This window comes from Ostrinia nubilalis, chromosome 8, assembly GCF_963855985.1.
Source record: "Ostrinia nubilalis chromosome 8, ilOstNubi1.1, whole genome shotgun sequence".
NCBI lineage: Eukaryota > Metazoa > Arthropoda > Insecta > Lepidoptera > Crambidae > Ostrinia > Ostrinia nubilalis.
In genome coordinates this window covers 2,402,297-2,428,727 of record NC_087095.1, presented here as the reverse complement: position 1 = coordinate 2,428,727, position 26,431 = coordinate 2,402,297, and the positions used below count along the sequence as shown (strand labels likewise).

At 38.1% G+C, this 26,431-nt stretch overlaps 1 protein-coding gene and 1 long non-coding RNA gene across 2 annotated transcripts in view; both read right to left on the bottom strand.

Annotated features, from left to right (window-relative positions):
- Positions 1-544: 544 nt before the first annotated feature.
- Positions 545-20,219, bottom strand: LOC135074117 (uncharacterized). Its single transcript, XM_063968425.1, has 8 exons — positions 20,120-20,219; positions 9,992-10,135; positions 7,175-7,312; positions 6,381-6,495; positions 5,447-5,543; positions 3,796-3,880; positions 3,240-3,281; positions 545-2,099 (listed from the first exon to the last, which is right to left on the bottom strand). Exons 1-8 carry the CDS (start codon positions 20,217-20,219, stop codon positions 1,972-1,974), a joined length of 849 nt encoding a protein of 282 aa, XP_063824495.1. The 3' UTR covers positions 545-1,971.
- A 1,424-nt stretch (positions 20,220-21,643) lies between these two features.
- The window catches only part of LOC135073738 (uncharacterized), a 52,759-nt gene continuing 47,971 nt past the window's right edge, over positions 21,644-26,431 (bottom strand). Inside the window, exon 3 of the long non-coding RNA XR_010257701.1 lies at positions 21,644-21,730. This is a non-coding gene — a long non-coding RNA (uncharacterized LOC135073738). The remainder of the gene's footprint in view (positions 21,731-26,431) is intronic.

Here is a 26,431-nt window from a genome sequence, read left to right as displayed (position 1 = left end):
TAATATTGAATTCATGAAAATCTTGCGTATGTGAAAGTGAAAAGTACAGAAACTTGTATTTTTATTATTTTCAACTTTGTCAAAAACACTACTTTCAGATTGTGGATTTTATTGCATCTTCCTCTTTTTTAGTGAGGAAAACGTAGGTTTTGGAAAAAGCGGCCTCACACGACACTTACTCAATTTACATGTAAAATAGGTTGAGTCATACAGGATCTTCAAGTCTCATTACCAAATTTCCATGATTTTACACAGATGTCGCTAGTATCTGTCTGTTTCGTGAAAATTATGGTAGATGGCTCTGTTTTAAATTTTGCATCATCGTCATCGGTAGTATAATTTATTAAATGTAGGAGTCTTTACTTCAGAAGCTATTGACTTGCCTCTGTGTTTTCTTCATCAGTGTGGATTGTTATAAAAATAGGATCTGGGATTAGTTTTTTGGGCGTTAGAGCCTTGAACGTCCTTTGAATCAATCACACCATATTTTTCCACTCTAATTTTGTCTTTCTTTATAATAGGATTTTATATAAATAAAACAACATTCTCCGGAAGTATAAGTTATAATAAAAGTTCATATAATTAAATTATAGCATAAATTTTCAGTTGGTATATAACTAGCACAGTGTTCGAAATACATTTATGATGTGAGCATTGTTTTTCATTTAAGATACATAGCTTAATCCAGTACAAATTTAGTTTGCTTTAATCGAAAGTGGGGGGTGAGGGTACACCGGCTGAACTCCAGTTCTTCCCCTTAACTGAAGTACATCCCGTGGAGAAGATGAAAGGGTTGATGGGAGATGAGTTATTATCAATATTTGCACCAATACGCATAGTGGATATAAATTACCTCACAAATTCTAACTCGTTTACGATGCGATTGTGCGCATTGCATACTTGGTCGAAGCGTTATGTGCAATGGACTTAGACAACGTGTGTAAATTCCCCGTTTTACACATTACAAGATTATAGATACCTAAATCTAGTTACACGAAAACTTAATCGGAAACTCACAACTCTCTCTCTCATCGAAAAGGAAAGCTTTCACATCAAAATTAAAGCTAGTATTAGAAAGTCTTATTTTAAAGTTTTATAGAAGCGGCTTCGAAGCATCCCTCCTCCTACGATCGATTCTAATTCAAAATTCAGATCACTCCTATGGAAGGAGATGGTCCCCGTAAATAAATTTAGTTCTACGAATTGTTTTCAGTACTCCCTTTAGCAGAACTTTTGAAGGAACTGTATGCTGTAAGTTATTTCCCTCTGAAATTAATGCAGTAATTTCTCCAATAGTGCTAAAAGAACCATTGTAAATAATTCACTTCTACAACGCTTACTCGATAGTCGAATCACCAAATCTAGCTTTCACTTACAAGGGAACAAGAGAAAAGAATATCCGAAACAATGAACTATTTTATAATCGACTTATTAAAACTTTATTTAAACTAACAATCTATAAAAATTGCCAAAAAGCTGTCGATCTAACGCTAAAAAAGCTAAATTTTCTATTTCTATTCCACTTAATCGCTAAAAATATCGTTGAATTTGTGCTCTACGTCTATTTTGTTAAAAACGTGACTTAATATTTGAAACGTGAGTGTGGATAACTATTTTAAATATTCAACTGCATTACTTCTATTTGTGTTTTAAATTTAGCTTACAATAGATTTTATGAGACAAATTTTAGAGGCACTTTTTAAGTGGCTGAATTTACGAGGATACATCTTGTGCTATTATTGCTATACAATATAAGTTCAATGAACGTAAGCCTAATATGGATGTCAATGCTAATTATTATCACAATTAGGGTAAAAACTGGACTGAATGATTTTATAATAAGGTACGTTTTACTCTTCATGTCACAGACTTTGCGTTACTTAAGTTGGTTATATTGGCTAGACCTTTATCGATATTTTTTATTGATTGCTTTATAGATCGAATCGTCAATTGTCTTCTAGGTGAACTAGGTTATGCGTCTGGGGCTCGTATCTCTACGGTGACCGAAGTGGGTCCCGGAGTGGTGGGTGACCGCAGTGTGGCCGACCTCAGGGATGTAGCAGAATGTGCGCTGCTTGCTCTGGAACCACGACGAGAGCCTGTAAGATTCGAACCAGCAGGCTAATCGCTTAAGGCAAGTGCCTACACTGATGTCAACATTTTGCAGAATACCACACTGGTAATGAAAACATCAGTGGGAGTGACTGGGTTTTAGAATCTTCAATGCAATTTCGGATTAACCTATCCATGCTTTGAGTTAAGTTGGCGGAACATGGGTATTGCGATTTCACATTTTTGACCAAATACAAAATGTTTTTGCAGTATTTTGTTCACTCCGAGCCCAAATAAATGTTGGTGAAAAACTTAGTTGAATCTATTCAAAAATGTAAATCATCAATAGCCACGCAAGTTTAAGAGAAGATAGATTTTTATTAAGCGTAAGAGAAAATTTTTAAACAGTTTCTAAATATATGCAGGTAGTTACAAATTTTGAAGCAATTGTGGATTTTTCTGATACTTTAACTTTTGAAACCCATGCACTTGATGTTCTATCGTCTAATGCTAAAAGTGTAGATTTGTTCAAGACTCTATTGTTGTGTAATACAATTTACATTGGACTGGTTTAGTTTTGCAATGAATAAGTAGATAGGTACTAATAGTAGGTTTATTTTCTATAATTATGAAATATTATGTGCTTTAGACTAAATCAAACATGAGTTAGATGCATCTATAATTTTGAAAACCATGCTCTTAGCTATTCCTAGAAAGCGTTCATTCAATTTGGATCCATGTTGATTAGCTTTAAGTAAGACAAAAATTAAATAATGATTATTAATAAGTAATTATTTATTTATTCAAAGTTGTTTGGCTAAGCAATTTCTTTACACGACTTTTTTATTAAGTAGGTAATGCTAGGCTTTTTTTTATTTCTGTAGATGTATTAAAATTTATTGATGAACACGTGCATTTGAATATTAAAGCTTAAATTCAAATTCCAATTTAAAGCATGATAATGAATTTTCTGATTATTTTGATGCATTTACTTGTTTTTCATTCTCATTAGCTACCAATGCCAAGCCAATTTGCGTCTCTATTTCATTAGCTTTAAAGAACATTTTAGAATTATTATCATCTGAATCAAAGCTTTGAAAATCTGCGATGTCAGCATCTATCCCAAATTTGGTTGAGCCGTTTGATTGTGGGTTAGCAGATGAAGCAAAATTAAAATTGTATGTAACCTGAGGGTTTTCGGTGAAGCTGATGGCTTTGGTGTGGTCGTGCTGTCGATAACGAAACCATTATGAGTGTTGGACAATGATTACTTGTGTAGTAAAAAGAAACAGTAGTAGTAAAGTAAAATAACATTAGCTTCAAGAAAAAACATTAAGAAAGACAGTAAATAGAAAATAAGCTGAATCAAAATAAAATTGTGACAAAGAGTAGTTAGCAGAAGTAGATTACTAGAAAATAAAATAAGAAATATAAAGAAAAAGGTACGCCTACACACACATGGGGTTAATTAACATCAACTTCGTTTGGTGATTAGAAATTGCATCAAATTACCGTTTAAAGTAAAAACAAAAAAAAAACTTTACAACACCTCCCCTTAACTTAAATCCCTTTTACTATAATACACCATAATAATCATGTTAATTTTTAAAGAGAACCAAATATTATGCAATATTTTATCACCAATCGGAACTAGACTGCGTTAAAAATATATCATACGCTTATCGTAGTAGGGCCTTGGTAATTTGATGCAACACCACTCTTCTTGTTTCGTTATTTATGTACCTGGGCCAGGCGAGTGCGGTCTCAGCTCTTGCTGGCTGGCTTGCCGCGATGGCGGTCGCATACTTATGCGGGAACCTCGGCGATCCTAAAATTAATATTAATATTGGGAGACCGCTACCGTAAGGGTTAGTTATTCTTCTTTTTCGCGAATAGGCTAGTTTCCTAAAAAATTTTTTTTAGTCCGTCATGTTTAATATCAAAATATATCGGACACATTATATTTTTATTTGTCAATCTAACAAATAATTACATAGTTATGGTGCGTTGAAGTTCCGCACGACGTCACAACGTGCGGCACTTTTATGCAAGCACTGACGTCACGGGCCTCTTCTTATAAACTCTGGCGCGCTTTATCTCTTTAAATTTTCATTAGTTTGAAAAAGTGAAAAATACGTGTAGAGTATTTTTTGATAAGTTAACTGACGGATTAATTAAAACTCTTGCTTTTTGACCCAGGAAACATCCCTATTGCCGACGCGATCTGCACGCGTTGGTTTGGCTGAAGCTTAATTTCGTTGAAGTTTCAATGACAGTCCAGCATTTTACTAATCCTAACTCATTAGCTTCATTAGTTGAGTCATTTTGAGGGACAAGCTGTAGATCAGTGAGTAAGGTCAGGTAGAGTTATAGTGGTGAAACCAAATTCAATCCTGTTTAAAACTAGATTTTTATTACAGTGTTTGTGTGTGGCGCCCTTGATATAATGTACGCGATCCGAATACTCGCTCTGTTCAACTGAACTGTACTGCAATCCATACACCTTACTTTAGTGCAACTTTGGCATTCATGTATAAGCAAAGTTTTGAGTTTGGTTAGACGTCAGAACTATTGCAGCAGCTGCAGCAAACTTCAATTTTAATTCTTTCCAAAATGGAGCAAGAATTTTGCTTATGATAGCATCTTCCTTTATTAGTACCTATGGGTGGCACCTGATTAGTCTAACGGTGTATGGTTCGCCGACATAAACAACTTCTTAAGTTTTTATGTAAAAAACGTGATCTGAACTTATTCTTTACATCTTTGCTAACCTTTAATAAAGTTATTTTACCCAAATATTCTTAGTCAGTATTTTGTAATAGAAATAGATGTCACCCTATTTTAAGCTTCTGTAAGGAGGTGACTTGCATATCTCACTAAGTTGACCTCTAAGTATTCCACAGTTGGCTTCGAGCCAGCGGGAAGAGTCATGGTCACGTAGAACGAAACGCAAAATTCTACAATAAAACATGGAAAATGGCTGCCTTTAAGGCCTGCGATTTTCATAGTTATTTTGCTTGATGGCTATTTAAATTCTAAATAATGGACTGAAGTTTAAAATTTCTTGGTTTTGTGGCCCATTTTTTCAACTTTGCCAATCAGGGATTAAATAATAATTACGCATCTCTACATAAAGTAATGTTTTTTGTTTTATTTGCATGAGAGAAATAGATAGCTCAGAAGATGCGAAAAAGCCTTACTTTTGATGCATCAGAAATGGTATAGGAATGAACATTTTCGCGAGTCAGAAAAACTTTGTCTTCTAAAGTCCAACTCTGTGTGTTCACGCTGTAACCTGTATTTGTCACTTTCACTCTTGGATAATTCCAAATGAGTATGAAAGAGCTAAATGTTTTTTGCGTAAATTGGTTCTTCAATGTAGTTACAATGTTACCTGCGAATGCAACAACTTGGAGTCTCTCAAGAGCGATACGTTCATCAGCCGAGGGTTTGGTGTGTTGAAGATGGTGCGGTTTTCCCTCCATCGCGCCCTGGAATATAAAACAAGATATTCTTATCACAGAGGCAGAGATAGATTCTTACAACTTTTATTTAATTTTACCTTAAGTTGATGATTATTTTTTTACGGTACTGTAAAACAAATAATAGATACTTACCCTAATATTATTTGATCAAATACATAATATAAATAGAGTAATTAGTAAAGGAAAGCTGGCTACTTAGTGAATTAGACACGCTTGTGAAAGTTAAGTATTTACATATTCACCCAGATCATTTTCTGCCTACTCTGAATTGAAAATGGTAGTTATAAAATACTAACTTTTGAATGCCACATAAATAAGCAAAGGCAAACTCTATGCTCTGTATTCTGGCAGTTATCATCATCATCATCATCATTTCAGCCACAGGACGTCCACAGCTGAACACAGGCCTCCCCCAATGACTTCCACATCGCACGGTTGGTAGCGGCCTGCATCCAGCGCCTTCCTGCTACCTTTATCAGGTCGTCGGTCCACCTAGTAGGAGGCCTGCCCACGCTACGTCTTCCAGCCCGTGGTCGCCACTCGAGAACTTTTCTGCCCTGATATATGGATCCGAAACGTGGTCGCTTACTATGGGCCTCATAAGAAGGCTCAAGGTCACCCAAAGGGCGATGGAGCGGGCCATGCTTGGAGTTGCCCTGCGTGATCGAATCAGAAATGAGGAGATCCGCAGGAGAACCAAAGTGACCGACATAGCTCGCAGAATTGTTAAAATCAAGTGGCAGTGGGCGGGGCACATAGCTCGTAGAGACGATGGCCGTTGGGGCAGAAAAGTTCCCAAAAAAAATATTTGAACCTTATTGTTATCTCACTTAAGAAACTTACCGACTAAACAGGCGGAGCACGACGCAGATGATGACGAACATCAGCGCCATGGCCACCAGGATGCCGATCATAGCCGGGTCCAGGGTCTTGGTCGACTCCTCTATTCTCTTCTCCGCTACAAATTATTATCATATTTAATCAAAATCAAAAATATTTTATTCAATTTTGACCACTAGTGGCACTTATGAACGTCAAAAAACAGTAAAAAATGAAAGGTATCCCTTAGCACTTGGATGTCTCCTAACTTTTAGGCCCTACCAGGGCATACTTTCAAATATTAGTCCCATAATAGCTAGAAAGCATTTTACTTTAAAATGGTTTATGCCACCTAGCTTCGTTAGTTTTTACCATTGTCAAAATAAGAAGCGAATTATTTTCAAAACTTGCAAGTAAAGAATACATTTTCCATTTCACTCACGGTGATGTTCATAATTATGGAAGACAGAGACAGATATGAAAACAGATTAATGGAGTGAATAGACTACATTGCCGTTTTGATACAGCCACCCTTGAGATAATACCTACCTATTAACGATCCTGATAGTTTCAATAATTACGAAATCACTTCGCTCGGGTAAAATATGTGATTACTTTGAAAATTGTTTCTGTCACAGAAAAACTATACCGCGCGCGCCCTTGTTTCAAAAACCGGGATAAAAACTATCCTATGTTCTTTCCCGAGACTCAAACTATCTCTATGCCAAATTTCATCAAAATCGGTTCAGTGGTTTAGGCGTGAAAGCGAGACAGACAGACAGAGTTACATTCGCATTATAGTATAGAATGTAGATTACCTGTACACACAATCCCGTCGACCGTCTCTGTGGGCACCATTTCGAACTTGCACACGCATCGGTCGTTGCGGCACTCGGTCTTGAAGTCCGCCTCCTCGCATTGCTCGTTGAAGCCGCATGTTTGGTTTATTCCAGCAGCTGGAAAATGGAAATATAAATCGTTGATAATTTGGTTCAAGTGCCACACAATGTCTAAATATACAACGACCTTTAGCTTTATTCTAGCGATTAAATTCTATGCAAGTTCCAGGACAGCTTCATTGCTTTGGGCATGGTTGGGGTGAATTAACATCGAGTGGACTAACCAAGCGGCCAAACTGTATGATGCTGCCTTAACAAGAGTTGTGATGCTAGGATAGCATGAACGCGATGAGCGCTACAAAAATACTATAAAACTACTAGTAACTACTAATACGGCTTATTTATACGGCCATAATATAATTTAATAATAATGTTCGTGCCCAATACAATAAAAGTGCCCAGTGGGATTCAAACTCACAACTATTCTAGTAGGTATACGAAAAAATCATACATCAGGAGCAACGACTTACTTGGAAGTCCCACACAAAATGCGACAAGGCGATAACCTAACTCTACAGTCCCAAAGTGTCAGAATAAATAATAATCCAAAAATTATACAATAACTAATCGCCAAGGCCGCGCATGCATAATATTGTTTGACATAAACATCCTGATCACGCGACATGCAACTTTAAGCTCCGCATTGATCGCTCGGGTTTTTCCTTTTAACCCTCATTTCAACCCCACGGTAATTTTCACTGCGTGTAAATTGATTTATATTGTATAACGAGTTCCCTTTTTGCTATAGCAAAGTTAGAAATGGAATCAAATGGGAAAACATCCTACAAAAACATCAACAATGGTTTCAGTTTGATCAAAATTTGTTTAGTACTTTTTGCGTGAAACAGTTACAGACATTTATAATATTAGTAGGATGTTTTATTACCCCAAAATGGAATTGAATGAGAGAAAACACTTCAAAGAACATCAAAACGAAGAGTATAATAGACTAAATACAGCCTTTCAGCCGAAACATCAAACAAGGACGCCTGAAAAAGCGCAGACAAGGAAAACATCTCAAGGTTACTGAAAACGTAATGTCTGCTCAAATTTCGTTCCCCGGGGAATACTTAGTGTACCTTCGAACCTGCTTCGCCCCGGCCTGATTTAAAAATCGATGAGATCCCAGCGAAAGCAACAAAGATACACGAAACACAAAGAACACGTCAGCCACGTCCGTTCAGTTGAGATCGGATCCATTCAAAAGAGCAAAGTGGAACGAAGCTATTACATCGTGCCACGAAAAATATGAATTACCTTAGCATTAACTTAATGAGCGATTTTGATGTAAATTGTTGGGATTATTAAGACATTGAAAACGTTCTTTTACTTGGAGTTGATGGATTTGTGATTTGAATTTCTTCGAAATAATAACTTTGATTCATGAGATTATTACGTACACGAACACATAAATTTTAAAGAGGTAATTGGATATTAGCATACATATAATTTGGTTTCACAATTTATTTTAACCTGTTTATTTATAACTAGCTTTCCGCCCGCGGCTTTGCCCGCGTGGAATTTTGTCTGTCACAGAAAAACTTTATCGCGCGCGTCCCTGTTTCAAAAACCGGGATAAAAACTATCCTATGTTCTTTCCCGGGACTCAAACTATCTCTATGCCAAATTTCATCAAAATCGGTTGCGAGGTTTAAGCGGGAAAGCGTAACAGACAGACAGACAGACAGACAGACAGACAGAGTTACTTTCGCATTTATAATATTAGTTGGGATATTTTAACTTTACTTAGTTCAAAAACTGATACAGTTATTAGTTTCTGAACTTTAATAATGAAAAAGCTTCTACCATCATCAGCTACAACTACTAGGTTTAAAAGCAGGTTAAGATTTTTTAGGCCCTCCTAGATACATCAAAGCAATGGGCATACCTTCTGCCTACTATTCATACCACAAATAAGTGATGTCTGATCTGATGTCCACGGTTATAGACACCGATACCATTGGGCTACTCACTCATTGAATTAAGTCCACTTTTCCCTCACTTATCGACGTGGTTGCTGACTGGCACGTCTTCTGACCACTATCTGTCTAGAGTTCGTGATATCCAAAGTGGTCAATAACTTGACAACACAACCTTTAAGCCAATTGCAACAAAAATGTGTTGCGAACTTTTTGGCTACTTTGGGAACTATTTGATTCTGATTGTGCCACATATTTTAAATAGACAACATATCAAACTGACCTTTCCCACACTTATCGACGTGTTAACTTTACTTTGTACGTGTTTACGTAACTTTTGTTTTATTTGCGTTAAACCTTATCATATTATTAGTTCGTATCTTGAAGAAAGTGTATCAAACCCATATTTCCCACACTTATCTATGTGGTTGCTGACTGGCACTGACATATCTGATGGCCACGGCCATAGATACTGGCACCACTAGCTATTATTGCCTCACTCACGTTGTATTAAACCCACCTTTCCCACACTTATCGACGTGGTTCCTGACTGGCACGTCCGGGTGGCACTGGCACGTCTTCTGCCCGCTGTCACACACGGCGTCCGGGAACGTGCAATCAGTGGCCAGGTGCATGCGTCTTCATACCACTATCATATACAGTCAGCGTCAAATAATTCGTGACATCTAAAGTGGCCAATAAGTTAGAAACACAACCTTAATCCAATTGTAGTAAACTTTTCGGCTACTTTGGGTGTCATGAACTATTTGATTCTGACTGTGCCACATATTTTAAATAGACAACATATCAAACTGACCTTTCCCACACTTATCGACGTGGTTGCTGACTGGCACGTCCGGGTGGCACTGGCACGTCTTCTGCCCGCTGTCGCACACGGCGTCCGGGAACGTGCAGTCAGAGTCCAAGGTGCACGCGTCTCCGATCGCCCCCCGGTCTGGTTCTGGAAGAAAAAAGAACAATTAGGTTCAATACCTTAATAATCGTTTATTGCTTCCATTATGAACTTTATTAGAACATTATAACACTAGAAAATTTCTTAAGTGCTTAAGTGGCTCAGATGGTCAGTCGTCCGGCAACCGAAAGGTCATGGGTGCGATTCCCACCTCAGACAATTCGATTTTTTCAAGTTACTTATCATTATGGGCTCTGTAGTGCTCGGCTACGAACTTGCTCCTTATTTCATACAAAAGTCGCGTGGTACAAGACTATGGTTACCTACGCACTAAAAATACGTTATTCTCATATTAGCACCATAACGTTAGATTATTACCACATAACAACATTATGGCGTGACCACAAGATGCATTGCAGCGCAATATGGCGATCATGTATCATTTTGAATTAAGGGCCGAACGCCCCGTGCTGAAAATATTGTTCTGCCATTTTTGTATCATAAATAGACGCCAAATCAATGACTATAAAGATACTTACCACTATAATAATTATGTTATTGTTGTCCTAAATAATTGAGATATCGCTCACTGATGATTGCTATTATTACTCGTTTGTTACAACCTCTCAATAATCTGTTGGGAACAAACAATTCGAGGGTCTGGAGTCAGAAAAAAAACAAAAGACTAGCGAAATTGTTCGTCGAGAAAAAAGAAAAGGAAAAAGAAAAATAAGTTTCTTGATGGCCAGTGTCACGCGGCCAAGGAGGCGGTCATGTGCGACCGCAATAAATGTTGTTATTGTATAAATAAAGAACTGCGTATTTTGCTTTCTTCATTTGAAGTTATTATTATGTGGTCAGAGTGTGATGTTGCCTAATTTTATTTTTCTGAACAGTCAAATAAAAATGAAAGATAAAAATGTTTGGAATGTTTAACTGCCTACCTCGCATCAATATTTATGACTATGTATATTTTAAAGACTGTAAACCCTTGAGAAAGAGGGTGACAATAGTGACTGATTTTCTTTCGCTGCTTCTTCTCAGCACTAGCCCATTATTTATCCTGAAGCAGTGGTAGGGTTAACTGGGACGTGTAAAAGTGCTTTTTAAAAGCCTATTTGCAAAAATGACTGACTTTTTATGAACAGCTTGTCTATTTTCATCAGTAGTCTTTAGCCAAAAAGCGTAATACCGCAGCTTAATTCATTCAACATTCGCCTTCAATGAACGGAATATGTTAATGGTCGACCCGCATATACTTAGATGCATTGCGGATAACGCCACTTAACAGTGCGATCTGGTTACGTAACGTATTGATAACATTATTTGGTTAATTGCTTACGTGAGCAAATCGTATGATGTAATAAAATAATATTGACTTAGAGTAATGTTGTCTTTACATGGACCTAAGAACAACTTAACTTCATTTCCGAATTATTTATTTATTTATTTCACTAACAATCTCTCTAACATTACAGATATACCAATGCGATAGAGTAGATTAATTAGTATATTATCTCTGAATTTTGAAAATATTTTTTAACAATAGAAAGCAACATTACATGGCGGTACGAAATTCGCCGGGACAGTTAGTTAATTACAAACTAAAATAGTCTTAACATGCCAATGCTCAGAAGATACTTACAGATATCAAGAAACTGATTGCAAACATACGTGTTAACGTAATGTTTTCAATAACACTCAAAAAAGCTCGCAATTCGTAAATAATCAATCAACTACGTTACATCACCAAGCCAGGTTCATACATCGCGCCATGTAAATGCTTCAGTTTACCTCTCTAAAGATAGCGGGGCTCGCAGACGCGTGCCTCATGAAATATGAAAGAGGAGGGACTAGGGAACGGGGTCGGAGGGTCACGTGGTAAAGATAGGCTTAGTCAGTTTTAGGCCTGTTTTCTGCCGTTTAAAACTCTATGGCAGTTTTTGAATTATTAAGCTTTTGATATTAACTTTTAAAGATAAATTTTTGAAATCAAATTCATACGTAAGTAGAGACTGAGTATTCGAACTTAAGTATAGATTTGAAACTGTATTAATAGAATTAAAGTGCCTGAGGTGGAAATCGAACCCATGCTGAAACAACGCTGGCCGTAACAGCACACTTAAAAATTTCGACTGGTTCACCCAATGTCTAAGTAGCTCAGATGGAAGAGCAGTCGGTGGCAAGTGAATAGGTTCGATTCTCATATTAGATAATTCGATTTTTCAAGTTATTATTTCAATATTTAGGGAGTTATAAGATCGTAGTCTAGGACGCTTACTCGTAGCTCCATTCAAACTCAAGCATATTATTACATTAAAGTCTGATATAGATTGCATTTCAATATTCAGACCAATTACGGGCTGAAACTCTAGGAAAATACCAACTACAGTTAACACTTTAGCTCGTTTTCGCTTAGAACCATATTCTGAAATTACTTTCGTCTTATTTCATTCTGAATCGACTTTCAAAATACGGCTTTTAGCACCACATGCTGGCAGCAATATCAAGTTTCTATCGCTTTTTACTTACCTATCCGAGTTTTAATTTGAGTTCGTAAATCGCCAGTAAAATCGATAATATGACTATCGACACTTGTCTACTTAGTATGAAAATGGGAATTCGAATGTTTTAAAAGTACTTCCCTAATTACTAGCCAAGCGACGCTACAGGCACTAATAAGACTGTAATAATGGGAGGTATTTAATTTACTATCATTATCTTAATTTTCCTTTACAGCAGGTCAAAACTTTTTAATATGATCTTTCATTACAACACCAAATACCAATACACCATCTCCCAGTAGATACATTTATTTCAAATGCTAATTTGTCGATTAAAAGGTCATAGCAGACTTATCAACTCGGAAAGATCAATCAACATCGCTTTTCTCGAACTGTCATCGCCTTTCGCGCACTGTCAACTGCGAAGCAAGACGTTTACGTTACGGTGCGGATAAGTGTGCGTTGCGGCATGGAGTTTCATACAAAGAATACTGACCGCCTCGAGTTGATACGGTTACGATCCCTTTCCGGGTTGAAAAGTGTGATACGTCCTTTACTCACAACTCACACATTGTTTTGTGAGCTCACCATGCTACACTAAACGGCACAAAATCGTTAAACAAGACTGCATCATGTTTAAACTGCGCTCGCTAGTCACTAAATAAACTGACCGTAGTTGAGAATTTCCAATGTGATTTTAGCTGACGCTAGCCGGTCTATCAACAATTTTGTGTGCTAAAGGACATTGTCAGAAACCGCCTAAAAAACCGCCCAAAAACATTAACCCATCATAATTATTTTCTATTTTTTTAAATACATTAAGCACCCTTTCATTCTAATGGACACTTAAGCATTGAAAAATTAAATAAATAAGTCTTTTAACGTTTATTCTATAATACTATTACAACTTCCGGACGTTTTGGTGCGTGGCATGGTCTAAAACCTATCAAGTTCCATAATTTTTGCCGATAAAATCTGTACGAGGCATTACCGTACTTTATTGCTGGGAGTCCATGTATAGTGATGTTCCTGCGGCCATCATAGACAATAAAATATCGATTTTGAAAATAAAATAAATCGATTAAACTGCTTTGAAGACTAGATTTGCGTTAAAAGCTAAAAAGATATTGGCGCTATTACAAGAAGCTATCTAAAGTGTCCAACTGGTCGAAGGTCGTAAATAAAATAAAAATAATTAGGACCATAAACTGATATTCATGGTATCATAACTGTAAAAGTGTCAGAATCCGATGTTGAATCCAATGCCAGTTGAAGTGTGAGAAACATATATATTTTTTTTTTATGTGACAGGAAGCAAACGAGCAGACGGATCACCTGATATCAACCTAGTATAGTTGCCAGTCTCTCATAATCTATGCCAATGAGGGTTTTCGCGATTGAAAAATCCGCCAGATGGCAATACGTAGACGTGAGGTCCAAATGCTGCATGATTGGTTATTTTTGACATGACATTGACAGATATCCACCAATCATGCAGCATTTGGATCTCGCGTCTACGTATTGCCATCTCGCGGATTTTTCAATCGCGAAAACCATCATTCATAGCACATCTATACTAATATTATAAAGCTGAAGAGTTTGTTTGTTTGTTTGTTTGTTTGTTTGTTTGTTTGGTTGAACGCGCTAATCTCAGGAACTACTGGACCGATTTGAAAATTTTTTTTTGTGTTGGATAGCCCGTTAGTTCCTGAAGGCTTTAGGCTATTTATCATCACGCTAAGACCAATAGGAGCGGAGCACCAATCAAGAATATTTCAAATCAGTGAATTTTTTCCTTTTGAGAGCTGACGCTGCGTAAACGGTTAAAGTTTCGCAAAAATCATGTATGACAGGATTGTTCCCCTTTAAAAGTTCTTTAAAAAAGTCCGCGGTAGCATATGTCTATCTTTTAAGGTTGGCTCATAGTAACCATTTTTATGCAAAAAAAATCTGTTTTAAAATAATGCATTATTTGCGAAGGTGTTTTTATAAACATGATATTAATCCGTATCCAAATAAATAAATTATTCACCACAAGTATTTAATTTTAAACATTCTTGCCCTTTACACCATTCGATTTCAATAAATATCTTAGGAGATATCGCAGTTTTAAAATCACATCGCAGCAAAATAATGATCAAGTACTACGCGCGCTACTGATGGATCAATGCACAGCCTAAACCGCTGATCGTAAAGACCTGAAACTTGGACGGTGTGTTCTTTGTATGACGTAAGCATCTGATAAGAAAGGATTTTCCAAAATTCTACCCCTAAGGAGGTAAAAAGGAGGGGCAAACCCCCTAACTATGTTAAAAAGGGGTAGAAAGTTATTTTAGTGGTGATTTGCTTCAAAGTTGATATTAATTACTCATTAGTGCATTTTTTTACAATCATGACGTCATGTTAACGACTACCATACTCTAGGGGCCTCCACTTAACCTCGGAGTGGGTGCCCGCTGCGTGCGCTCGCCCAACAATGCATAGTAATGCATGAAAGTCATGCCGCGGGCACCTGCTTGCGCTGTATACATAAACTCATTTTCGCGCGAGAGTTTTGGCGGAGGCCCTTGAGGTAGTGGGAGATCTTGAGGAAAAGCTCCTTCTCCCACGGCCAGTGGCATGCTGGAAGCTTGGTGATTCTAGCACCCGTAGGAAAATATAAAAAAAAGTTTACCAATAATAGTTTTCGATTTCGTTGTAAAAAAATAATACCACCGAGTAACTTTCACCGGATCAAAGGCCGAGCTGCATATTCATAAAATATAAGAAAAAAATATTTTCATGTTTATTTAACCTGATTTTTATATTTTAAAAGTATTCAAACATTTAGATAATAACGTTAAAACATTTAAAAATAATCGTATGAGAACGTTTTCGACTTCTCCACGGACGAAGTCGCGGGCAAAAGCTATTTGTAAAATAATTAGACTAAATTATTAAAAGTGCCTACCCAAAGTCATTATTCCACGCGGACGAAGTCGCGGGCACAGCTAGTGTATAATAATAGACCAAATGAACTTTTATAGATTGTGAAAGAGAAGATAAAGATTTTATTATTTTATTAAAATCTTGCCACGAGGTAGTTTTTCAGTAGAAACCAGGATTGGATAATCGCTACAGGCAAGTATCAGAACATTTTATAAATATTTTTAATCGATTATATCCTTGTGAATCGTTTTAATAAATTGTCATTTTACTTTTTCAATTAAAACTTTTTCAATCCCTAGTCTTGTCAAACTGTCATAATGTCAACAAATTATAAATGTCACGTCAGTTGACTCAATTTCAGTCTTCTGTGCGTTTATTGTATTTTTATTTCAATGAAATAGTGCTAAAGGGTTAGTACTAAAACTGAAAGCCTTTTTTCAGAAATAAAACCAATGTGGTGCCCTTATTATTCATGCTGTTTGAAAGTTACAAGTCAGTGATACAGAGTTGCCGACATTATAACTCCGTAGTGATACCATACCAAAGAAGAAGTTTTCCTAAACACTTGTGTTGTTTTTATATGTGATCGAATAAAAAGGATTAATTCTACTGCTCAAATGGAATAACTTATCCCAAGAGACCGAATATAAAAAAAACCTCTCCATAGAAATTATCACCATCACGAGGATGTGAATTTTTTTGAGAATTTGATATTGGTCCTGTAAGAAAAGTAGTTGTATTTCAGTAGTAGAATCAACCCTTCTTGTTTCATCAGCAAGAGTAACTATAAAAACGCCCTGTAGGTAGGTATTATTAAGCTGAAGAGTTTGTTTAGTGTCAATGACTGTCACACAGTGTAACTTAAATTGGCATATTATGATAATGAACATAAAAACTTAAATAAATATGTATGTTAATATTTTTTCTATTTATTTATTTTCCCAAAGCTTCACAGTGACAGCTGAAACAGCAATACTGTTGTAAAACTAAACTTGGAACAAACTGTTACAAATATTTTACAAATTAAAATAAAACCGCATGTTGCTTTACTTTCTCGTATAGGTAATAAATGTAATTAATGGCTAGATTATTAATGTTACTTTGTTACCCTCAATAGTGAGGAGATCTTATAAAATGGTAACCCTGATTTTTATTGTCATTCAAGTGCTCTTTCTTCGCATAGGCTTCTGTGATTTGGCCAAGGGCCACACACATTGCGATAACATTATGCGACATTGATTTGACAGCAGCGGAGTGAAGTCTTGCGACTATGCAAAATGATACCCTGTAATCGTAGCGCATACAGACATAGACGGGGCGGGGCACATAGCTCGTAGAGCTGATGGCCGCTGGGGCAGGAAAGTTCTTGAGTGGCGACCACGAGCCGAAAGACGTAGCGTGGGCAGGCCTCCCACTAGGTGGACCGACGATCTGGTGAAGGTCGCGGGAGGTGCCTGTATGCGAGCGGTGCAGGATCGGTCTTCGTGGAAATCCTTGGGGGAGGCCTTTGTCCAGCAGTGGACGTCTTTTCGGCTGAAACGAACGAACGAACGATACGTATTACCACTATTTACCAGACATTACTATTTATTGCATACTCGCCGGATTACACGTAGGAGCACGCGCGTAACAGCTTCGGCCTTGCATTATTATAAGATCTTGTTCCGCCCTGTTACGAACTTCCTCCGTGAGGATATCCCCGCCGAATTCTATGATGAACCTATCAAAAGTCATATTCTGCAATGTCAACCCACCACAAGGTGGACCGACGACCTGATAAAGGTAGCGGGAAGGCGCTGGATGCAGGCCGCTACCAACCGTGCGATGTGGAAGTCATTGGGGGAGGCCTATGTTCAGTAGTGGACGTCCTGTGGCTGAAATGATGATGATGATGAAGAAATGAATGAAAATGACAAATCTTCGAACGTGTATAATACCGTGCCAAAGTAATCATATAATTTTGGCACCTTAATAACTATTGCCGTTTTTGTTGTAAAGATCATGCAGCGCTACTTGCGGATATTATTGGAAAGAAAACTATGTCGGCTCTAGATCTGAAGCCGCTTTAACGAACACGAAGTGCTCATACAATGCGGCGTATTTTCTTCCAGTCTTTAGTCAGGACTTTAGTCGAATTAAAACCCCGGTTGAACGTGATATAGCCGCACTAGAATACGATGCTTTTTTGCATAATCGCAAGACTTCGTTCCGGTGTCGACCGAATGTTATCATGATGTATGTGGCCCAGGGGTTACCGTAGCCGCTAAGGTTTGAAACTTCTTGCTTAAAATATTGTAGTCTTTGGCATAGACTACGATGGTAGTCATGGAGATAGGAGTTTGTTATCTCGTGTCAGATGTAAATGGTGAAAAGAAAACTCATGATTCGTGATATTTTTATGTAATATGTAGGTATTTTATAAAAGTGGAACCCCGAGTGATCTCCAAAACCCATTCTATTATTATATACGATTAGGCTTCGATATCTATAATACAATAGGAGTTTATTTCATGTGTCAGATGACAAGGGTGGAAACAACCTACGATTCATGTTGTTTATTTACGTGCAATATGTGGGCATATTATAAAAGTGGAATGCCGAGTTGTATTTCTAAAACTTGTTCTATTATTTTATACTATTTGGCTGCGACTCGGCGTGACGACAATACAAAACATTTTTCGCGAATCGGTGTTCATACATTCACACAATACATTAGACGCCATGTTGTCATAAACGACATATTGTAAAATCGCTGTGATTTAATATTCTTAATCATTAATTTTATGGCAAGTGTCCATCAGGAATCATTGTTCTTACACACAGAATCGTATTATTTCGCTTTCGGGTAGTAATATGTCAAAATTGTTGGTTCTTAGGCGAACAATGTATGGAGAACGAACATTGTCCTTTCTAATAGACCAAACTTGGACGTAAACTGGTAACACACACAGAGCGTTTGCTACTACCAGTAAACTGCATTTTTTGAGTTGCTTGTTAATTTACTTTTCGATTTCTAGTTGCATATTTACCTAATTAGTGTGGTCTACCAACTGCAGCTACTCGATTTTTCTGCCTTATTCTAGATCGTTTTTCGATTGATCTTTGGTATTTATTCCTACATGAAATGCACAGACATTTTGCTTAGTTAGGTACCAAAATACCGCTTAAATCAGTTTCTTGAAAACTCGTTGTAGGTACTTTTTTTATTTTTTATTTTTTATAAACGTTATGACTAAACTTCATTTTATGCAGCGAGTTGACAAGGTGCACCTTAATTTATTTAAATCTTTTATGATATCATCACTTATGGCACCTTACTTCTTAGGACTTTAGAAACTCCACAAAAGAATTATCGCAGAGATAGTAGAAAATATGTCGGGAAAAGCTTCACATTGCTCTACTTTTCTCCTACTAGGTGGACCGACGATCTGGTAAAGGTAGCGGGAAGAGCCTGAATGCGGGCAGCGCAGGACCGTTCATTATGGAAAACCTTGGGGGAGGCCTTTGTCCAGCAGTGGACGTCATTTGGCTGAAATGACGACGACAACGGCTCTACTTTCACAGATTACGCTAAATTCAAGCCTATTTAAATACGGCGAGAGGCTGATATTATGTACAAATGATACATACCAGTACATACGGACCTCTTATCTACCAGTACTCGTGGTAGTAAATTATATTTATCATATTTGTTTACACAAATTGCGCTCGTTTGTCGTTCCGCATACTAATATTGTGATTCTAATGCTACCTCAACCAGCTCTATAATTTTGGCTTTATTACACGTTATTACTGGGAACATAAGGAAAAAAAGAGATCACAATCGCGATCATTTCGCTTGTAATTTATTATTTTCCCGTTACATTCAAATCTTTTTTTATTCAAGTAGGAATATTTCCCACTGCCGCGCCGGAATAACTAAACATTCACTAGTTAGCTCTTACTTAGCGAGCGATCATTTCGTTTGTTGCTTACTATTCTCCCGTTACATTGGAGTAGTTAAACCACCTACTTCTTGAACTTCGCTAGTTGGTTTTAATTGGCATTCAGCCTCTAAATCTGACACAGGAATTGCAGCAGAGGGAAAAAGGGTTGCGAATAGTTCCGTACCCCACAGCTACCTGTTAACTTGACCTTAATGTGGCACTTTAACTACAGGCATTGCCGGCTTAGTAGAGCGACAGCAAAGCGAGTGTGAAAAGTTCGAGAGAGCGGCGAAAGAGGTTCTTTTGATACGCATATCGCTCGCTACTTCACAATTACAATTACTTTACTGACACTTTAGGTTTTGCTTTGAGCTTTATGGAACTATATCGGTCGGTTAAAGTCGGTCGTTGTCGGTTAACCAGAGCGGCAGCAAGCCGGCGCGAGGAGCGTCGCGAGCGTGGCGAGCGAGGCCGCGGCCCGCCTAAAGCGCTCGCCTCGCATGCCGCTCCTGTCACTCTAGTTAGCTTGTACTTTGAGCCTTATAGCGTTACACTTACGGTCGTTGTCGGCTAAGCAGAGTACCTAGTGGCAATCCGAGCGCGAAGAACGTGAGCGCTCGCCTCGCATGTCGCTCCTGTCACCTGTACTCTGAGCTCTATGGCGCTATACTTACGGTCGTTGTCGGCTAAGCAGAGCGGTGGCAAGCCAAACGCGAAGAGCGTCGTGAGCGCGGCGAGGGAGGCCGCGGCCCGCCTCGAGCGCTCGCCTCGCATGCCGCTCCTGTCACCTGTACTCTGAGCTTTATGATGCTATACTTACGGTCGTTGTCGGCTAAGCAGAGCGTTGGCAAGCCGAGCGCGAAGAGCGTCGCAAGCGAGGCTGCGGCCGTCTAGAGCGCTCGCCTCGCATGCCGCTCCTGTCACCTGTACTCTGAGCTTTATGGCGCTATACTTACGGTCGTTGTCGGCTAAGCAGAGCGGTGGCAAGCCGAGCGCGAAGAGCGTCGCGAGCGCGGCGAGCGAGGCCGCGGCCTGCCTAGAGCGCTCGCCTCGCATGTCACTCCTGTAACCTGTACTCTGAGCCTTATGATACTATACTTACGGTCGTTGTCGGCTAAGCAGGGCGGTGTCAAGGCGAGCACGAAGAGCATCGCGAGCGCGGCGAGCGAGGCCGCGGCTCACCTAGAGCGCTCGCCTCGCATGCCGCTCCTGTCACTTGTACTATGAGCTTTATGGAACTATACTTACGGTCGTTGTCGGCTAAACAGAGCGGTGGCAAAGCGAGCGCGAAGAGCGTCGCGAGCGCGGCGAGCGAAGCTGCGGCTCACCTAAAGCGCTCGCCTCGCATGCCGCTCCTGTCACCTGTACTCTGAGCCTTATGATGCTATACTTACGGTCGTTGTCGGCTAAGCAGAGCGGTGGCAAGCCGAGCGCGAAGAGCGTCGCGAGCGCGGCGAGCGAGGCCGCGGCCCGCCTAGAGCGCTCGCCTCGAATGCCGCTCCTGTCACTCTAGTTAGCTTGTACTTTGAGCCTTATAGCGTTACACTTACGGTCGTTGTCGGCTAAGCAGAGCGGTGGCAAGCCAAGCGTGAAGAGCGTCGTGAGCGCGGCTAGCGAAGCCGCGGTCCGCCTAGAGCACTCGCCTCGCATGCCGCTCCTGTCACCTGTACTCTGAGGTTTATGGCGCTGTATTTACAGTTATTGGCTTGCATGCCACTCCTTTCACTCTAGTTAGCTTGCACTTTGAGCTTTAAGGTGCTATACTTACGGTCGTTGTCGGCTAAGCAGAGCGGTGGCAAGCCGAGCGCGAAGAGCGTCGCGAGCGCGGCGAGCGAGGCCGCGGCCCGCCTAGAGCGCTCGCCTCGCATGCCGCTCCTGTCACCTGTACTCTGAGGTTTATGGCGCTGTATTTACGGTTATTGGCTTGCATGCCACTCCTATCACTCTAGTTAGCTTGCACTTTGAGCTTTAAGGTACTATACTTACGGTCGTTGTCGGCTAAGCAGAGCGGTGGCAAGCCGTACGCGCTCATCACGAGCGAAGCGAGTGTAGACACAGCCTGCTTAGAGCGCTCGTCTCACAGGGCGCACACAACTCAGCCAAATGTCAATAAGCCTGTGATTTGAGCTTTATGGCGCTATACTTACGGTCGTTGTCGGCTAAGCAGAGCGGTGGCAAGCCGAGCGCGAAGAGCGTCGCGAGCGCGGCGAGCGAGGCCGCGGCCCGCCTAGAGCGCTCGCCTCGCATGCCGCTCACTGCTCGCCCGTCACATTCCAATGAACCGCCTGGAACAATAAAAAACTTCATCAGGAAAGATTATACAGTATCTTAATCAGTCAATGAAGCACCTGATGTCGTGCCCTGAGTGCCCAAGCAACTGCACTCAGGAGGATTTGATGAGTGCTACTGACTACGCCATTCTTGTGGCGGAGTTTTGGGCTGACACTGTGTACACTGTGTAGGTTTGTTGTCGACACGAAAAGAAGAAGAAGAGTATCTTAATATGTACAATTTTACATAACCTAACAGCATAAACGATTCACTTTAGAGTAAGTTACCTTACAAAAATTTATGCTGTAGCAACTTTACGCATTAGTCATAATGTCTTGTTTCAAGTTAGGCAATGAGCTCTTTAGTCTAATCTCAAGGCACTTGAATTATTCAGACTTTCAGAATTATTTTCATATTTTAAAAGTTATCCATATTTATGTAATAAAGTAGACAAATGTCTCTAAGATGACTAGATTAGTTCTTACGATTGACTATACAACAGATACATTTAATTTTAGGGGTGACAATTAGTTACATGTACTGGCTGATAGACTATTCGTAAAAAAAAGAAGTACCAAAAAGCACAATAACAGTGTAAAAGCAATAAATTGTTGAAGCTTCAACATCAATAAATCGAGCAAGATGTAGTGTCCATCACTGCCTCCACGCGATACGCTGCGAGCTGTGATTAGTTACTCTTGTGACTATTCCGCGTCAAAACATTCTAGTATTTATGGTCATGTATGATTTGTGTATGTGAGAATTCAGATAAAATCACTGGCTTTTAGCTTAACGTGGCGAGATGTTAATTGAACTGATATACATTAAATTGTTAATAGTTAAAAAATATCAAGAACTCATTTAGTATATTTTGATCGAATGAGAAGAGCAGATATTGAAAACCTTTTATAATAGAACTATTTAGTACTTAAAGATTTCCACTCTTTGAATACGGTTCCCACGGGAAACATTATTGTAGTAAGTATGTTTTCCATTAACTAAATTAGAAGAAAAGAAAAGAATGTAGGTACCTACTTACCTAGTATAAACATGGACTAAATTAGTAATTCCGCAACAAAACCATGATATTAATGTAAATAAAACCCATCGAATAATGCTTGAAGCTCCAACCACTAAAACGTAATCTTATTACGTCGTAAACCCAAATCCGTTTTATTGCTACAATATGGATTTCAGCCGTTATTATTGTCGATACTTGATAATCCTATCAAGGAATGAAAGCTCTTGGTAACAAGCTTTCATTATAACACTACCTTCTACCCGTGACTTTGCCTACCTTCTATCTCTAATTTGAATCAGAAGAAATTGAAACACATGTTAAACTTACGACTTCTAATTTTATCGTGGGAAAAATAAACTTTTCGATTTTCAGGTTCAATGTAATCTGATACGTACCAAAAAAGATTTTTAATAGGTGCATACTGTAAAGTTTCAAAATTCGTTCAGTAATCTTTGCCTGAAAGAGGAACGAACATCTATCCATCCTCAAAAACTCTTGCATTTATAATATGTATTAGTAGGATTTATCAAAATTAGACTAATCTGTATAAAGCTAGTTATTGTTGATTTACCAAAGCTTATATCACCTTAACGATCAAATACCAATCTAAATAATCCTCTACCAATACACCCAGCGCCGGGTAGTTAAGTACAGTTCTGTAGGATCCATCAAGACTAGACCTATCATATATCTAAAGCTAGCTATTGTTGATCTAACAAAGCCTATATCACTTTAACAATCAATACTATCCAAATAATCCTTTGTCAAATCAATCAGTGCTTGTGGTTACAATCTTAATTGTTGATTAATCAAACAAAGCCTATACCACTTTGACAATGAACACTTATCCAATTAATCCCATGCCAATTCAACCGCCGGGTTACAGTGTGTAGTAATACGGTATACAGTTCTGTAGGATTAATCAAAATTATACCGTAACCTGTCCAAACCTAGATTGTTAATTTATCAAAGCCTATATTGACAATCAATATAACTACCTAGTGTTAATTGTGAAAAATCTAAAACGTTAAAATAACGGTATCGTTATAGCCAATGAGCTTCTGTCATAGTGACATTAACGTAATGTCAATGTCACACTAGAAAAATCAGAATAGAGGGACGCGCGTGGAGAACTACGCGCACTTTTATGTTAAGTGATTAATTGTATTATATATGAAGCAATATAATAATGTGCAAGTTAAATATCCAGTGTTTTATTTATGAAAATAGGTCTACCGGCCTCTAATACTAGACAATCCTCTGCCAATTCAACCGAGGGTAGTTACCGTTCTGATCAGTACTTGTCCCGTGGGGATGTTCCGACCTTGATTGCGCTGGCAACGGACACCGGTCAAGCCAACTCGCTTGGGATATCGGAATAATGTTATTTAATATTCATGTTAGCCTGTATTATAATCAAAAAGTTTCAGCCTGTATTATAAAGGTATAATCAAATAAGTGACAGAAAGTGAAAGTTTATAAGTGAGTATATAGACTAGAGCAGTGTTTTTCAACCTGTGGGTCGCGAGAGGCCGTAAAAACTACCTTAGTAAAAAAACATTACTTATAAATACAGATTTATCCTAAATCGAATTATGCAAATGCGTTAAATTTTTGATGTATTCGGTCCCTAAAACGTCTTTGTAACATAATAAAATGCATGAAAAAAAAACGAACGGTCGGGGGGCCGCCAAATATTTTTTCATACTAGGGGGTCGTGTCATGCAAAAGGTTAAAAAACACTGGACTAGAGCATTTCTATTTAATGTAACGTTCTTAAGAATCTTACAATACAGGAGAAAGGATGAACACTAGAACATCTAATTTTCATAAAGTGGCTCGTTGGCCTGTTACAAATTAAAATGTTTTAGTCTTTTTTCACCTTGAAAGGTGACTAAGTTTTGAGAGCTATATCGTATGAAAGTCGAATGAAGTTGTGTACTTGTAACAATCAGTTGGCAAAGAAAAATTCAATTATTTGAATTTAAAGTTGAATCGTGTTTGAAGGTCATGGCTTAAGTTTGTTTACACTTTTTGCCATTTGTTAAATTGACTTTCAGTGTTATCTTTCTGTATAACAAGTTTTAAAGGCTGCTCGGAATAATGATCACGTTTTACATCCAGAATTTTGTTTACCAACAGGATGGCATTAGGCAAATGTCGAGATCAAAAGTTTTTCAGATCATAAGCTGTGCCTGATATATTTTTAAATACAAATTACGTGACATTATTTTACTTTTACCCAAGATTTAATTCCCAAAAATCGTCACACTTAAAATTCGTATTTTAGAGGTAGGATTAAGAAACAATTTTCATCAAGGAAATACATTTTTAATTTTTACAACCATTTTTTAATTACTTAGTTTAAACGCTTTAAATTTCCATCAGATTTTAAGCATAATCCTGTTAAAGTGACGTCAAACGTTGAAGACAAGACTTAAGAGGATTATTTAGAGAGCTACATAGAGTACTTGCGTTTAATGTAAATATTTAATCTTGTTTTAGATTAATTTGCTCTGGAGATGAATAATAACTAAGATGAAACAGAAACTAGAACGAAGAGTTTGAAGAAATTACGTTTACGTTGATAATAATCTTGAAAAATTTTATCTACCTATGTACCCACTGCTGTACGGCAATAAGAATAGGAAAGTCACACTGACTACAATACCTTTCTTTTTTCAATTCCATTCCAAATGTTACGTTACTCATCCCAGATGGAATTTACGTATCAGTTTTTTTGTGACACGGACGTTTTCCTTATTAGAATACAAGTTGTTTTATTATGTAACTCACTTACTTTTAAGGCTGACATATTATTTTAATGTCTCCTTTCCATGTTATTCTAGCCATAACACTTTATGCTCGTATTACGGCGACTACAACATACTCTTTTAATACACAATACATACAAGTTTCAATTCAAAAAAGGCTTCAATGGAAAAAGAGAATTTCAAGCAGCTATGAGTAAGACAACAAAGAAAAAACACAATTTAACCCCCGCGGCGCACGAACAAACCGAATAATTAATCATCAGCAAATCACTTTTGCTGAAGCTAACCGTTCAGTTTAACCCTTCACTCGGTTTTATGATTGTGCTATACACGATGACGCCATAATAAAAGTCGCAGTTGTATTACTTTTTGTTTTAGTTATTTTTTTACAAAACATCATGGAATTTATTTACAAAACACAAGCTTACAGAGCAGATCCAACGCGCTATGATAAATCCCTTAAATACTCCAATGAACTAGTTTTTTTGTGATGGGTTTTTGGTGATTTAGACATGAAATAAAAAAAACTGTAAATTACGTTTTGTCAAAAACCATATCAAAATCAAATCCCAAATGTAAATAATGAAATAAATGCCATGAATGAAATAGTTGAGAAACCTTGACCATTGAGGGCAATTGAGTCACTGGACTCCACCCTGCATATGACAAAGAACTGAGCAAACGGACACAGGAGTGGATTATTGTAGTTCCCTACAGATTGCCGCTGGGACCACGAATAAAAGAGAAAAAAATGAATGAAATGAACTAAAAAGGTAAAATGTTACTCATCCATGCAGTTTTTTATTTATTTATTTATTTTATTGTGAAGAAGTTTTAGCAAAAAAGGAAGAGATTTGAAGAAGATTCAAGGTTCTCGAAAATACCAATTTGGTTGGATAGTAAACTTCAGAAATACGTTG

Excerpts from the sequence above, each read along its gene's own strand:
- LOC135074117 (XM_063968425.1), bottom strand. The coding sequence starts at position 20,219 with ATGCGAGGCGAGCGCTCGAGGCGGGCCGCGGCCTCCCTCGCCGCGCTC. Across the intron at positions 10,136-20,119 it reads CTGCTTAGCCGACAACGACC|AACCAGACCGGGGGGCGATC; the intron begins GTAAGTATAGCG and ends TTTTTCTTCCAG. Across the intron at positions 2,100-3,239 it reads GCTTCACCGAAAACCCTCAG|GCTCTCGTCGTGGTTCCAGA; the intron begins GTTACATACAAT and ends CGAATCTTACAG.